The 16,543-nt window shown below is 53.4% G+C and overlaps 1 protein-coding gene across 8 annotated transcripts in view; it reads right to left on the bottom strand.

Annotated features, from left to right (window-relative positions):
- Tnrc18 (trinucleotide repeat containing 18) overlaps positions 1-16,543 on the bottom strand; it is a 100,216-nt gene that overhangs the window by 42,133 nt on the left and 41,540 nt on the right. For 4 of the 8 annotated variants that reach the window (XM_029533824.1, XM_029533826.1, XM_029533823.1 and 1 more), the window contains 9 exons: positions 13,304-13,400; positions 12,816-13,021; positions 12,448-12,594; positions 11,825-12,015; positions 10,328-10,757; positions 7,996-8,994; positions 2,360-2,535; positions 1,535-1,671; positions 1,257-1,385 (listed from right to left, as the gene is read on the bottom strand). In XM_029533824.1, the coding sequence (XP_029389684.1) occupies positions 1,257-1,385; positions 1,535-1,671; positions 2,360-2,535; positions 7,996-8,994; positions 10,328-10,757; positions 11,825-12,015; positions 12,448-12,594; positions 12,816-13,021; positions 13,304-13,400 (2,512 nt within the window). The remainder of the gene's footprint in view (positions 1-1,256; positions 1,386-1,534; positions 1,672-2,359; positions 2,536-7,995; positions 8,995-10,327; positions 10,758-11,824; positions 12,016-12,447; positions 12,595-12,815; positions 13,022-13,303; positions 13,401-16,543) is intronic. The other 4 variants (XM_029533825.1, XM_029533830.1, XM_029533829.1 and 1 more) reach the window with 3 other exon arrangements.

The raw sequence follows: 16,543 nt of genomic DNA on the forward strand, positions 1-16,543 counted from the left end.
GGCTGGGGGGGAGGACGGGGGGGGGGGGAAGGCCCGCATTAGCCCCTTTTCTGAAGAGCAGGGACAGAGAGACAAGTGTCTCTCAATTTGTGAATCTGCCTTGATTCCCATTTGGGGTGACAGGCCTGGGCCAGCGCACCTTGTGCATGGGAGCAGAGCCACGGCTTCGTGCACGCTAGGCGGTCACTGCACCTGGCGCACTCCAGCCCCAGAGCACTCGTGACTGTTTTGGGGGTCTGGAGCTATTTTTTTTGTTGTTGTTGTTGTTTTCTGGTTTGGTTTTTGTTTTTGTTTTAACACATGGGGAAGCTGAGACTGGAGACTCAGAAAAGCTAATGCCTGACCAAGGTCACAGGAGGGGTGGGGCCAGGACCCTATGGTAAGCTTAGTATATCGATAACACATTTCAGGTTACTGTGCCGGCATTGCTGGTGACCCCGGCTGCTTTCTCTATTTCTCATCATCTCTCATTCACCGTCTCTTGCTGCTGGTGACCAACATATGTTCACCTCTTGTTCTTCCAGTCAGGAACATCCAAGGTTAACTATAAGATGCGGCAAGACGGGGGCCATTTTCTCACGACAAGACCATGACCATCCTACGACCTTGCCTATGGCCAGTCCTAAACAACTTTTTGTTTCCAAGCACTTGAAACAAGCACCTAGAATCCACCCACCCGGATGTACCAACCCCTTTCCTTAAGCACCTCATCATCTGGCCTGCTTACAGGTGAGGCTGAGCCCATCTGGCAGATGCCTGGCCCTGGAGAAAAAGAGCCCTCATCCCAGCCAGCAATCAAGACAACCTCAGGAGGACCCCTCTGAAATGGCTGCAGTGCCACCCAAGAGAACCTTGTCCCCAGAGAGCAGCCCTGGTCTCTTGTGGGATCCCAGGAAGACAGCAATGCAGCCAGCCTGCCCTAGAAGGCTGGAGTTGAATTGGTACTTCCGGTAGGGAGGAGCCATGGAAAGAGGCAGAAGTTTTTCTCCAATGGTGAGGAAGTGGGTAGGGCAGAAGGCGGGGCCAAGAGTTCAGGTTAGAGTTAAGCCACTGAGGGTCTTTCCATTTCCTCTTCGCTCACCCTCCTGGACTGGGCAGCACTCCGGGCTCCCTGGGAGCTGCCGTTCAGGGATCAGAAGGCCAGGCACGACCAGGTCCCCTGGCGCCCAGCGGTGGGCACCGTCAAGGGGGGCCCTGAACCTCCCCTCCGAGCTGGGTAACAGTCAGTCCCCAACCCACCGAGGGGCCAGCCTTACTTTCCGCTACTGCTGTGGCTCTTCCCTCTCTTGCAGGGGGGCGACAGGGCGCTCGGGGTGTGGGTCCGTTTCCTCGGCCTGCCAGGGCCTCTGCGTGCCAGGCTTCTATGGGCATCCTCGTGCCTGTCCCTTAAAAAGAATTCACAGGCTCGGCTAGGAACCTGGGGTGGGCGGGAAGCGGAGTGGGGCACTTGGGTCCACGCACACACCTGACCACTACCAAAGTCGACCTACTGACCAGCTATCCAGGATGGGGCACAAACCGGGGAGACACTCACCCGGAGTCCCGGCGTCTCTGGAGCTTGACCAACTCCCGCTGTTTCTCTTTGTACCGTCGCTGGACCTCTGCCAGTCGCATCCGGAAGTCCAGCTCCAGCGCATCCATGTCCTCCAAGGAAGATTTCATAGCAAACATCTGCAAGGGGTACCAGGAGGAGAGAGATAGAGAGACAAATGAGGAGGATGCTGCCTGCTGATGCTTGAATCCCATTGCTGCCCCCTATTCTGCTTGGTTTGCTTCAGAGACAAGGTCTCATGCAGCCCAGGCTGGCCTTCAACTTCTAATCTCCCTGTCTCATCTTCCTGAGTACTGAGATCACGGGTGGACAGCACCATGTGCAGTTTCTCCGAGGCTGGGCTCAAACCTAGGGTTTCTGGCATTACACTTGGAGTTCAGGTTGGTGTGCAACTCACTAAGTAGCCCGGCCTGGAACTCTCATATCCTTCTTGCACTTGCTGTTGCCTAATGCCCACCCAGCCGAGTGGTACCCACACTTAAGATGACACGACTAAAACACTACCCAGAATGGTCTAATGAGATAAATAACAAGTGTGTTATTCACACACGAGGGCTTGAAGTCTGTCCTTCGAGCTACCTGAGACCACAAAGGCAGGAAAGGGTAGCCCCAGGCCTCATTTCCATTATGCTTTCATGCTGATCCATCTCGCAGCACACACGAGGACAGGCCTGACATAGTGTGAGAACGATAGGAAAGCCAAGAGAGGGGAGATGACCCAAAAGGTGGAGGCGGCTGGATGGTTGGATCCCGCCCATCGGCCTCTGCCTCTCAGGCCTCCGGGAGGAAGGGAGGACGAAGGCTCACCCGCTCCTCCTTCTTCTGCATCCAGCTATACTTCTTGTTGGAGTTCAGTTCACGCGGAAGCCGCAAGTTCTTGAGTGGGTCTGAGAAGGGGCTCTCCAGCACCTCCTTCAGCATGTGGCTGCTGGCGGCCAGCAGGCTTTCCAGGGAGGGTCGCACCACCAGGTTTGGCTCTGGGTCTGGGGAAGGGAGAGAGGCCAGGGTGTCAGTGCTGGGACCTGGACCACAGGCAAGATGGCCGTACCCACGCTGCCAGCCACCAAGAGGCCAGACCAAACTCCCAGATACTATAGTCAGCCCTGGCTCTGGGCCACACAGCCACACAGCCCTGTGGTCTACTGCACTGTGTGTGAAAGGCCAGGAATACCTCGGAGTAACCAAACACTGGCAGAGGTTCCTTCCCAGGACAATGGATATCCCCACCTGTCTCTACTTGATTTCTCCTTCGTGAATATGTTGTGTCCCACATCAGAAAACTGGTCTAGGGAATCAGGTGTGGTTCACACCCATCACCCCAGCAGGAGGACTGGGCTCAGGCTACATAGAGACCCTCTTTCCAAACAAACAAATAAATCCTGGGGAAGGGGGAGGCACAAATGGCTGGAGATGGCTCAGCAGGTAAGGGAGCATTCTGCTCTTAAAGGGGATCTGAGTTTAATTCCCATCACTTAGTCAGGCACCTCACAGCCACCTGTAACTCCAGCTCCTGAGATCCAACCCCTCTGCACCAGGACTCACGTGTACACACACACACACACACACACACACACACACAGTACACATATACACACACACTTAAAATTGTGTGTGTGTGTGTGTGTGTGTGTGTGTGTACCGAGAGGCAGAAGCAGGTGGCTCTCTAGTAGTTCAAGACTAGCCTGGTCTATAAAGTGAGTTCCAGCACAGCCAGGGCTACACAGAGAAACCCTTTGAGGAGGAGGAGAAGGAGGTGGAGAGGGGGAAGAGGAAGAAGAAGAAAAGAGAGAGAAATAAAAAGCACAAACTTGACTAGAGGAATAGCTGGGTGAGGGAAAGACCTACTGTGCTCAAATACCCAGGACGTGGGTAAAGCCCAGCACAGTCACACATTTACAGTTCCCGTGTTCCTAAGCCGAGTCAGGAGTCAGGCAGAGGAAATTTCCCAGAAGTCCTGAGAACCAGCTATCTGGCATGGCCTGTGGCAAACAGGGTGTGATGGGAAAACAGACTCCCAGAGATTGTTTTCAGACCTCCACACATGTGCTTCGGCATGTGCACATAACACTAACACACATGTGCATGCATGCACACACATACACACACAAATATGTATCTTAAAAAGCAGAAGTCAAGGAGAAAGAATGGTGTAATGCCCCAACATGCACAGGTCTCCTCAGGGGGAGGATGTGACCCAGTGTGTGCTAGAGCTCAGGAATGTACTCTCATGTTCCAACATTCCTAACACACCCAGCCTCCCGTATAAATACTGAAACACAGTATAGGGCTGGGGACGTTGGCTCAGTCGATAATGTGCTTGCTCAGCGAGCGCCAAGCCTGAGGTTCAATCCCTGGCACCATAGAAAAAGGCATACTGGCCCACAACAGTAATCTCAGCACCCAGGAGGCAAAGGCAGGGGGTCAGGAGTTCAAGGTCATCCTTTGTTACATACGGAGTTGGGGCTTCCTGAGCTCTGCCTGAGCTAGAGCTGCCTCAAACTCACAGGCCTCTGCTGCAGCCTCCTAAGTGCTAAAACTAGAGACTTGCACCACAATGCCTGACTATTTTAATTTTATTTTTATTATACCTTATTGCTGTGTGTTCATGCACGCACACATGCATACATGCACCCAAGTGTGTATATGCACATGTATGTGTATGAATGAGAAACAGAGAAAAAGAAAAGGTGCTATATAGACAAGAGTGTGTATGCGGAGGTCAAAGAACAACTTTCAGGAATTGGTTCTCCACTTCCATCCTGAGTTATAGAGACTCGAACCCAGGTCTTCAGGCTTAGTAGCCAGCACCTCCCTCACTCGGCTGTCTCGTAGGTTCGCTTTGCATTTTCGAATTGATATTTTTTTTTTCCACTCTGAAATTTAACCAGTTTTGCATGCTTGAGAAAGAGATGCAAACCTCCCTCCGTGTCTGAAGGTCAAGAGGGCGAGCATGAGTAATCCCAGCCCGTAAACAATAATCAGGCTCCACAGCCCTGTTCCTAACACCCAGACAGACTCCTCTGCTGGGGACTGTCCTGCATCAAGCTCTGTCAGTCACTGAAGCCTCCCTGAGTTTCCCCACTAGATGGCAACAGTGTCTTCCTGAACCAGTTACAACCAGAATTACTGCTGCCAACAGAGGTGACAAAAAAAAAACCAAAAACCAAAACCTCCTCCTCGCTCATTGAAAAATCAGTGGCTTGGGGTTTTATTTCAATTTTTATTTATATAATGATTGAATTTTTATTTTGTTTTGTTATTTTGTTTTATTCTGGGGCTGACCTGGGACTCACTATGTAGACCAGGCTGGCCTTGGACTCCTAAAGATGTCTCCATTTCTTTTTTGTTTTTGAGACAGCACCTCATGTAGTCAAGGCTAGCCTGGACATAAGAGTGTGACTTTGACTAGGCGTGGTGGTGCACGCCTTTAATCCCAGCACTTGGGAGGCAGAGGCAGGTGGATTTCTGAGTTCGAAGCCAGCCTGGTCTACAGAGTGAGTTCCAGGACAGCCAGGGCTACACAGAGAAACCCTGCCTCAAAAAAACAAAAAAACAAAAAAAAAAAGTGTGACTCTGAACCCCAGACTCTCTTGGTTCTGCCGGGTGACGGGTTATCCCACCACGCCTGGCTTATACAGAACAAGAGATGGAACCAGGGCCCTGTTAGGCACCCACTGTACCCTCGGCTACAGCTTCAGAGCTTCCTGCCTTACAACAGTCTTCAGTCTGGCTCTCACAGCTGCAACTCCAGCCCTGTGCCACCCAGCGGAGGGCTTTATGCTTGTGAGTTGGGTTGTGAGCTAAGCCAGCTCTCCAGCCCAAGTTTTACTTATAAAATAAATGAACTCCATGCAGCAGTGAACCCACCAGATTCCTAGCACATCAGACTGAAGTGGGCTAGCCTTTTCTGCCACACCTCTATGGCTTCAGCATCCTCATGGAGGCAGAGGTGGTGGAGCCAAATTACAGAAAGGAACCAGTTTGCCCTCTCCCTTCACATCACCAGCCTGATTGGTCCAAATCGCACCAAAGCACACATTCCAAGCCAGACCCCAACTTAGCAAACTGGATGTGAATCCCAGTCATCTTGAGAGCCTCCTGTGGCAGCCTGCTAAATACCAGCACCACGGGTATGCGACATCACAACCAACCAGGCGCAATGGGGTGTGGCCTATGTACAATGGTTTCTACAGAGGGTAGAGATTATTAAGGCAGGCCCTAACTTTATATATATATAAAATATATATAATATATATAATATAATATATATATATACAATCAGTACCTATCAGAGGGAGTCAAAGTCTAAAAACAAAGACAGGCAAAGGTCAGGCATCTACAAACAGAAGAAAATGACTGGACAGGTCTACAGCATATTTACAATCCCAGCACTCAGGAAGACGAGGCATTGGGAATTGCTCCAACTCCTAGCCAGCCTGGGCTTCATATCTGTCTTTAAAATGAAAAAATAAAAAGAAAGAAAGAAAGAAAGAAAGAAAGAAAGAAAGAAAGAAAGAAAGAAAGAAAGAAAGAAAATCTCTAGTCAAAGGGGCCCAGGCCCTGGTAAAGTGCAGAGCAAATTCCAGCGCACACATACACCAGCTTGTGGCTGTCACGACTAGGGGGTGACTGGGAGATGGGCCCAGGTGTTGCTCATGGCTGACCTTTGATTTGGGGGTTTGTCTCTAGTGGGATTGGGAGAGGTTCCTCAAAAAGCAACAGGGGTCCAGTGTAGCGGTGCATAAAAGCAACCCCTGTTCCCCAACAAAAGGACTTCCTTCGTGTGTGTGTGTGTGTGTGTGTGTGTGTGTGTGTGTGTGTACATGTGTGCAGGTGCATGCATGTGAGTGCATGTATACATGTGTGTGCGTTTGTGTGTGCATGCGTGCATTAATATGAGTGGCCCCACCCCCACAGAACACACCAAGTCAGGTGTCAGTCTCCCTCCTTATTTGAGAAAGGATGTCTTGTTCTTGTGTATACGCCGGGCTCAGAGGCCACTGAACTCCTGGAATGCTTCTCCTTCCGCCCCCAAGTCTGTTGTAGCAACAAAGGAATTTCAGAGGCACGCTGGCCTGGCTGGCTGCAGATGGGTTCTCGGGATCTGAACTAAGGTCTTCACACTCATTCGACGACAGGGCGTTACCCTTGGTGCCGAATCCCCAGGCTTTTTGTAGTAAAAAGCATGAACCCCAGTGGGCCCAGGATGAGGTGTCTCCGAGTTCCTACTAGGACTTCTGGGAAAGATGCAGACTCAGCCCAGCTGAGCAGGCCAGCAGGCATGGGAGGAACTACTGGAAGCCCCGGGGAGGAGAAGGAGCCTGGCAAAAATGAGGTCAACAGAGAAAAGTAGAACAGGAGACAGAGGCAGAAAAAGGAAGAACCAACTGGATATGCACAGGAGAAAAAGAGTCAAGACAACTTCAAGCACCCAGACCGTGCCTAATGCTAGGTCCTGATTGCTCAACTTGGGTCCACCAGCAGATAAATTCTCTCCTTTTTCTTTTGGGTGATGGGGTGGGGGGCTGCGGAGGGTAAGACAGGACCTAACACAGTCGAAGCACGTGTGGAACTCGAGGACATCTTCCCTTTGCTACTACCTAGGTCCCAGTGGCAGGTGCCTTCACCCACAGTCACCCCTCTTGCTGCCAACATCCCACCCACCCTCTCAGAACCCTTGCTTTCATGACACATCATACCAGGGGGAGGGGGTGGAACTGGGGGCTTAAGTCCATCACAATGGCACCTCTGGTTACACACATTTCTCACGCCTCCTAGCTCCACTTCAATACTGGACATGGAACCCCTGGTCAATGGCTAAAGCAAGCACTCTACTATCCCAACTCACACTTGAACCAGAAAAGGGACTATCTATTTACTTATTCACTTTGCACTTCTGGGGATGGTACCAAGACCCTCTGGCTAGGCAGGGGCTCTACCACTGAGCCACACCCCCAGCTCCTCACTGGGGGATTCTAGGCAGGGGCTCTAACCACTGAACCACGCCGCCAGCCTTCTTTTTACTTTTTATGGTGAGAACAGGGTCTTGATTGGTTGCCTAGCCAGCCTTCTAGTCTCTAGTCCAACTGGCCTTAAACTCACAACCCTCCTGCCCTAGGCTCCCATGAGGCTGGGATGAATGGGGTTGAATGCCACTAAGCCTTATTTTATAATTAAAAGCAAAAACAGAACCAAACAAAACAATCTGTGAATAAGACATATTCTGGCTATCTTCAAAGTTTTTAAGAAAAAAAAAAAGAAAAAGAAAAACCCTAGATCTGTAAATCTACTCTGAAGGTCTGGGTAGCCCGGACCAGGTTGGCCTAGCTAGAACCACTGGGCTCTGGAACAGGCCAGTCATAGCTCAGGGATGCTGAGATGAAAGGCGTGCACCCCACCACTAAATAAAAAAAAGTCTTGGAAGCCCTCAGCCCAGTGCTTACCTGCAGCCTCCTGGCCCCTCCGGTCCAGCTCCAGCTCAGCTATCTCACTCAGGAGGGTGATGCCCTGCAGGAAGCTGTGTTCCAGGGCTAGGCTGGGGGCTGTGTCCAGCTTCTCCCCGGCTGGGACTCCAGGACCCAGGGAGGGCAGAGGCCTGGCCTGGGGCAGCTCGGCTGCAGCCACCAGTGCATTCATGCCTGCCAGTGGGTCATCCAGGCCAGGCAGGAGGGATTCAGAGTGGGTCTCTTCCAGATAGCAGGTACTGGCAGGAGCAGGCACAGCCTCCTGGGCCTCCAGGTTGAGACATTGGTCCTCTGGGACAGGCAAATTACAGTCTGAGAGCTCAAGGCCGGGCTGAGGCTCAGTCAAGGATGGCTGGGGCAGACTGTCCCCAGGCTCTGCCTCTGCCGTGGGCTCCTCCATCGGCACATCCAGGGGCACCTCCACTGGCTCTTCCTTAGTCTCTACCAGTGGCTCGGGTGTCAGCTGTGTGCCCAGCTCCAGGGCAGCCACGTGGGGCTCTGTCCTGCTCGGTAGCTCCACCTGCGGTTCAGCAACCTGTGCAAAGTCTGATGCTTCAGAGGGTTCCCGGCAGCCCGGACCTGCTGTGCTCAATGCCTGGGCCTCGAGAGGACTACCTACGCGGCCACCTGCAGGGCTCGCAGCCACCATGTTCTCTGGGACGGGCAGGGCCAATGGTGACTCAAGGGGAGGCAGCTCTGTGGGGCCCTCTTCGATATCCTCAACCTCGGCCTTCACCTCCCGGTCGGCCAGCTGCTCCTCCTCCGGGCTGTCCCGAGGTGGCTCTGGGATCTTGGAGGGTGTCAGGCAGATGGGCTTATCCTCAGGAGACAGTGCCAGGCGCTCGGGCCCATCCGCCGGGAGTGGCACGTCCGGGGCAAGGCCATCGGCATCAGAGGCGGCAGCGGGTTGCAGCAGGAAGGGGTAGGGTCGCCCGTAGTGCGGTGGCAGGGCTTGGAATGGATACCTGGGAGGGATATCTGTCAAGGACAGAAGGTGTCAGTGGAGGGGCTCCCCATGGCTCTGTCCCCTGCTTGACGAGCTGCAGGGGAGGGGGCAGTGGTCCCCTGCCTCACCTCCACTGCCCTCTGAAATAACCCAGGACCCTTCTACATGACTGAGCCTTGAGAGCAAAGTCGGCGGCCACCGTCTTGTCCTCATGAAGATGAATCAAGACTGGAACAGAAGGGGGCTGGCAAGATGGCTCAGTGGTTAAGGGCACTGACTGCTCTTCCAAAGGCCCTAAGTTCAATTCCCACATGGTGACTCACAACCACCCCTAACAAGATCTGACACCCTCTTTCTGGTGTGTCTGAAAGCAGCTAGAGTACTTACACATAATAATAAATAAATCTTAAAAAGCTTAAACAAGCTCCGTGAAGATTTGTCAGTCAGCCCAGGCTGTATGTCACACCAATAAGGCATGTGTTCAAAACTCATGGTAGCACATGCCTTTATTCATGTGAACTCACCAAGCACTGTGAGTTCAAGACCAGCCCAGGCTACATAGGGAGACACTGTCTCAAAACCCAACAGAGAAAAATCCTTCACAGTAATACAGTTTAACCCTCAGTGGCAGGGCCAGCTGGAATGACAGAGGCAGTTTCAAGCCTGACACACACCTGGACAGTGGCCAACAGGAGGAGCCCAGGGAAGCATGCGTGTGCCAGGCATGCCAGGCATGTGCTCAACCCTTAGCATAGCATCACACCAAAGGGCTCCAGAGCGGGGCAGTCCCTGTACAAACTAACATGACACTGAGCCCAAATCCTCCCAAATACAACCTCACAATCTTTATGGTCCCCAGAAATGTAGACATAAACCCCAGCCCTGAAAGCCACCTGTGGCTAGTCCTGATGTACCAGGCGCTGGGACAGCATGTGTGTGTGTGTGGGGGGGGGGGGTGTCAAGGAGGCTGCCCAGATGGGAACCGCTGATGTTCCCACGGTGACTACATACGGAGATCCCAGGTCTGGCTTTTTGCTGTGTCCTGAGCATCCTGCAGGATACTATCAGGCCTACGTCTCCTGCACTCCACTTACAGGAGTGCGACGGGGAAGAAATCTCAGTTGCATTCGTTTCAGAGTTGGGCAACGGGCTCTACAGAGTACTCAGCAAGAGGGACTATGTGAATGAATGAATGAATGAATGAATGAATGAATGAATGAAGCCAGTAGATGAATGAGTGAGTCAATGAATAAATGAATGAATGAATGAGCATATGAACAGACAAGCTGAGAGAGGAAACCAGGCCAATGAACACTCAGGAATGCAGTGTCCCACGGCAAGGCAGCCCTTGTCCTACACTCCCACCTGTGAACAGGGCCTGGAACGGACTGGGCGTCTCCTTCTCCAGCTCCAGGTCTTTCTTCTCCACCACGTTCTCAGGAGCCTCTTCCTTTCGGGTGAGCCCAGGGGTAGGAGGTGGGGAGGCAGGTGGCGGGCTGCTGGGGTGCGAGCTAGGTGTGGCGGGGTAGGTATAGGCTGGAGGCTTAGACACATCCTCCACCTTCTGGATGACCTTGGCCTTCAGAGAGGTCACGGGGGAGGCTCGGGGAGACGGGGGTGGGCTCACGGCCTTGCTGTGGCTGCCTGCCGGGCCGTTGGTCAGGCCGGCAGACTTGCGAGGCAGGAGCCCAGGGCCTGCGGCACTCAGGCCGGCCTTGCCCGTGGTCTCCGGGCTCCTCTTGCTAATCTTCTCCTCCATCTCCGTCCGATGCTCTTGTGCTTTCAAGCGCTCCTGCTGAGGGGTGGGAGAAGGGATGGGGTAGGCACAGCGGTAACCATCGCCTGCCCGGTCCCTGATGCTTTCCACTCCAGAAAGTATCAGGCAAGATCCAAGGTCCAGGCCACGCAGCCCTCCCCACCCCAAGGGAACCAATCCACCACAGGATTCTACCATGGTGCACATGTAATAAATGTGACGTTCTACAGAACCCGGAGAGCGGGCCGGGGGCGGGGCACAGAGCCCTGGGTGTTACGAGGAGGGACCCTGGCCTAAAACTCCTTGACACCATGCAGGCAGAGATTTCCATGAGGACCCTGGCCCGGCGGGGACCCTCACAGTAGAAGCAAGGGGCCATTAACAATAATGGGAGAACCCACACCCTGGCACTTAGTGCTTAGTACCTGCTCAGTACTAAGTCGCATCATGCAAGCACCTCAGTGGGGAACAGGAACTCCCTGAGGCGTTTACTTGACAGCCACAGAGAAACCTAGCTGTACAATAAGCAGTACTCACAGGGCCCGCAGCAGCTAGTACCCAAAATGCAGGAGCACTTGGTGCTCCTGTGGCCCCCTGGACCCAAGGACTGAGTAACTAACCCTAGTACCCCTACTTCCTGGGAACGGAAGCTTCTAGACCATAGAGGTCCAAAGTCAGAGGGGACCCTCTGAGACCCCTTGGGTATTCCCAGTGCAAATATCTCCAATCCACAGGCCAACTCCCCGCCCCCCACTTCCCTTCTCCCTCATGTTCCCACCCAGCGCTCGCTCTAGCCTACAGGTTTTTTTATTTGTTTCTCATTACGGATGGTTGTGAGTCACCATGTGGTTGCTGGGATTTGAACTCATGACCTCCAGCAGAGCAGTCAATGCTCTTGACCGCTGAGCCATCTCCCCAGCCCCCACAGGTCAACTCTTGGTTTTTCCCGCTGCTCGCGGGGGTCCCGTCTGTCCTGAGTGCCATTCGTGACAACCGGGGGTCTCTGTTCAGATGCTTCCTCCCACAGGAAGCCCTCCCTGACTGCCACTACCTTCAGGTGGCTGTGGCTTAGGGCATCTGCCTCCCACCATGGGGCCAGGACTCACCACCAGCTGTGCGCTCCGCTGCAGCTCCAGGGCCTGGGCCGCCTGCTGTTGCAGGTAGAGCAGCTCTTGCTGCCGCAAAAAGTGCTGCTGAGAGAAGAGCTGCAGCTGCTGAGCGTGGTGCAGGGGGCTGCGGCCCGGCGGGTACAGGGCAGGCCAGAGGGGAGGCACCGCCGCGCGCTCCATCAGCTCGGCTGCAGAGACAGACAACAGGGCGCTACACCATAGCCTCCGCTCCCATGTGGGCTCCCACCCCGTTTCCAGAGGGAGACGCTGAGATCCGATGCAGACACAACAAACAGGACCCCGCTGGCTTCCTCAGCCTGGAACATCATCCCTCACCCTACACTGATGGGCACCACAGCGCAGCCTGAACCCCCGCGTAGAATGAAACCAACCTGTCACCATGGGAACTACACTCCATGGTCTGCAGAGTGGGCCCCAGAAGGGACAAGGACACCCAGGTGACCCTGACTGAATTCTCATGGAATTCCCAAGATCTGCTCTCTGGACACAACTGATGTTCAGGCTTCCCTGGACCTCCTTGTCCCCACCCCATATACAGAGCCGTTACATCCCCATGGGTGGCCAGGAAAATCCCTGGCTGTGACTCAAGGGTCACTTACCAAAATGAGGCAGGTGATCACTAGGGATAACCACCAGCTGGCCAGACTGGGGGTCCCTGACGAACTGGTAAGCTGACGGCAAGGAGCCCCCTAAGCCAGGTGGAAATGCAGGGGCCATGCCCTGGTGCAAAGAGGGGGGTCCCAGGCCTAGGGGGAGAAAGCCAAGTTTATACAAACATCAGGAGAGTCTCAGCCCACTGACAGCACTGTAGTCCCCGATGTCCACTGAGAATCCCAACAGGAACCTTAAGAGTTTAGGCAGACTGGGGACACGTATGTCACTCCCATCTTACGACAGGGAGCCAGAGAAAGACTAACTTGGTCCCAGCCTTCCCTCAAGGAAAGAAACCCCATAAAGCTACACTCACCATAAGGGTGTCCGGCAAGCCACATGGATGTACTACCGGAGCGAGGCAGCCAGGGGTTCGTGGCCAAGTGAGCCGTGGGATCAGCAGACCAGCGTCCTGAGCCTGCCAGCGTTGGGCCACCAGTCACCATGAGGTTGGGGTTCAGACCATTGGGAGCGCAGCTGGTGGGGTGTAGACGGGCCAAATCAGCCAGTTCCTTACTTTCCCTGCAAAGAGGAACAGAGGCATGGGAACCGCCGGTAGCCTAGGAATGGGGGGTGGGCTAAGCGAGAACCACGGCCCAGGGAGCTGACAGGCACTTAGCATGAGCCTGGGAACAGCTAATGGTCTTCACCAGTGGCTGGAGGGACCTTGAGTCACATGAACAGACAAGCCTAAGGAGACAAGCCTAAGGTCTCAAGGACCATGGTGGAGCGAGTGCAGAGGTCACCTCAAGACCCCTACTCCAGAAGCCCCCAGCCCGCACTTTCAGGCCCCCAAGTCCTCACCGGAGCAACTTCTCCTGGTCCCGGTCCAGCCGTGTCCCTAGCAGCCGATCCTCCCGGTGCCTGGCTCGATCACACTCATCATCAGTCCGGCCATGCCCTGGGGGCCAAGGTGGCAGTGAGTTCCAGTCTCCCATGACACCGCTCATATCCACCCCCCACGTATACCCCACGGAACCCTCTGGCAACCCCAGCAACACAATCCTTTAGGACCCTTGAACCCCACTGAGGGGGTCTTTGATCCCCAAACTTCCTACCCATCCCCCCACCCCAGAAGCCTGTCTGTCACATTCACCTGTGATCACACTAACAGATACAAGTTTAAAAACAATAAAATCTATCAAACAGGCACGGGGTGCATGCCTTTAACCCTAGCAAAAAAGGGGGGAGGGTAATGGGGCAGAGAGGAGGCTGAAGACCAGAGTTCAAGTTTAATCATCTAAACCCACAGGAGAGACATGGACTCCTGCAAGATGCCCTCTGATCTCCATGTGTGCAGATCCCATGCCTATGCCCATACATGTACATGAACACACAAAACTCATGCCCTTCTCTTTCATCTTTATTTTATGCTTATAAGTGGTGTGCCTATGTGTGTATATGCTATACTCATGTCTGTGTGATGTGCTGGAGGAGCCCAGAGAAGGATGTTGGGTCCTCCTCCACAACAAGCCCTAGAGGCCACTGAACCATCTCTGCAGTTCACAGAAATGTACTTAAAAATTGAAACTGACAGGGGGACTCAGCAAGGAAAAGTGCTTGCGGCCAAGCCTGAGGTCCTGAGTTCAATTCCCGGAACTCACATAGTGGAAGGAGGGAAACAAGCTCCTACTGGCTGTCATCTGTCCTTGACACATATAAGGTAACATGGTAACATGTCCACGTATACACACACACAGACACACACGCACGTACACACGCACACACGCACATACATCTACACACACATGCGTGCACGTACACACACACACATATGCATGCAATCAACAAACGGTATAGAGAGGAGGCTGGGAATGCAGTTCAGCTGGCAAACCACTTACCTAGCAGCCTGAGGTTCTATCCCCCCTGTAGAAGGACGCCAGGTACACACACAGAAAAGGATTTTAAATTCAAGGTTATCCTTAGCTACACAGCAAATTAAAGCCAATTTGGGCTACGCTGTGAGCCTCTGTCTCAGTAAATAAATAAACTGATCAAAGTAGTCAGTCTTAGCCTGGCCCAGCAATGTCTCAGGTGACAGATGGCTTTGGAGTCCCACTGAGGACCCTGTCTAAATACCCTTGACAGGGTCTACAGTAGACCATATTCAGGACCCTCACAGGTCAAGGTCCCACTTGAGATGCAGCGACTGAGCTCCTGCACCCCATCTAGCTCCCTGTACCCTGAAAACTTCAGAGTCCTGAAGAGCACTGTCTCTGCCCAAGACAGACTCAAGAATCCACAGAGCCTTCTGGTCTCCTGGGGAAGATGGAGATGCAGCCATCCAGAGCCTCAGAAGAGCTAGGATCCAGTGCAGCCACGAAAGCGGGGGATGGGAGCCCAGACAGCCTAGACAGCCTAGAATCAAACATGCTAGAGAGACAGCCTAGCGGCCTCCTATGGGACAGTGCCAGTCCCCAGAGGCAGAGAGAGTAGGGCCAGGAAGTCTTCCTGAAGTAACGCTCAGGGTTGCCTAGAGCATCTAAAAACCAGGCCAACACAGGAGACACGCCCCCCCCCCCCCAACCAGTGTTAAGTGGTGAGAGCAGATGGAGGTGGGTCAGAGAGGGAGGTGGCTCTAGTCCCCAAGGGTCCTTTTCCCCAGAGCCACAGTCATCAAGCTCTTAACTTACAGGTCGCAGTGACCGGATGGATGAGGAATGGGAGGGGAGGGAGGGAAAACGGAAGCAGGAGCAATGGGGGCAGAGGAGGGGAGGCCCAGCCAGGACACCCCTTGCCTCTGGGACCCTAGAGTTCTCACTCTGACTGATCCCTCCTGTGACGGTTAATAAATACTGTCAGCCCAACGAAATCTATAATCACCTAGCAGGTGAAGCTCTGAGCATGTCTGTGAGGGGGTCTCCACAGAGGTTTCACGAGAAGACCCATTCCTGAAGGTGGGCAAACCTACTCCCTGGGTCGCTCGCTGGCTGGCTCAGGCTGAGTGAGAAGTGGCACCGCAGGCCGGGGAAGGCTCAGTGCATAGAGGCTCTTGTAAGCCCGCCTGGCAGCCTAAGTTTGATCCCTGGGACCTAGGTGGTAGACAGAGAGAAGAATCCCTGCAAGCTATTCTCTGACCTTGACATGTACAAGACAGACAGACAGACAGACAGACAGACAGACAGACAGACAGACAGACAGGCGATAGATAGTTTTTTGTTTTTTAAAGAGAAGAAAGTGGTTGCACAGACGGCTCAGCAGTTAAGAGAACCTGTTTTGTCTGACATTCTAAGAAGTAGAGCTTAGGTCCCAACACCCACGTAAGCAGCCAGGCGTCTGGCACACACCTGCAACTACAGCTCCAAGGGACAGGAGACAGGAAGACAACTGGGGCTGCCTGTCTGCCAGCTGAGCCAGGAAGACTCGAGCTCCAGCTCTCTCGAGAGACCCTGCTTCAAAGACTTGTAGGAGAGGACTAGAAGGCGACATCTAATACCCTCTTCTGGTCTCCACACATACACACGCATACGCACATACACCTGCATACACATATACCCACACAGATACGTGTGCATAAATCAGTAAATACAGTTTTAAAGGAGAATGTCCGCTGAGCCCCAGCATCCACCACTCTCTGCTTCCGGACCACACATGCGCCGTGACTGAGCCCCAGGCGCCCGCCTGCAGCCACGACCTCCCCACCATGACAGCCTACACACTCAAACCACGAGCCAAAAGAAACTATTCCTTCCTTCTTCAGTAAGTGTTTTCACTGGATATTCCATCAGAGAAACCAGAGAACTCACACACACACACACACACACACACACACACACACACACACCCCTAAGCACAGTAACAGTCAGAGTAGCAGGTTCTAACCAGAGCTGGGATGACAGCTAAATTGGTGAAGTGGTTACTGTGAAAATGGGGCTGGAGGGCTGATGAGATGAGATGGCTCAGCGGGTAAGAGCACCCGACTGCTCTTCCGAAGGTCCTGAGTTCAAATCCCAGCAACCACATGGTGGCTCACAGCCATCCGTAACAAGATCTGACTCCCTCTTCTGGAGTGTCTGAAGACAGCTTCAGTGTACTTACATATAA

The sequence above is a fragment of the Mus pahari genome, chromosome 23 (assembly GCF_900095145.1).
Source record: "Mus pahari chromosome 23, PAHARI_EIJ_v1.1, whole genome shotgun sequence".
In the NCBI taxonomy this organism is placed as follows: domain Eukaryota; kingdom Metazoa; phylum Chordata; class Mammalia; order Rodentia; family Muridae; genus Mus; species Mus pahari.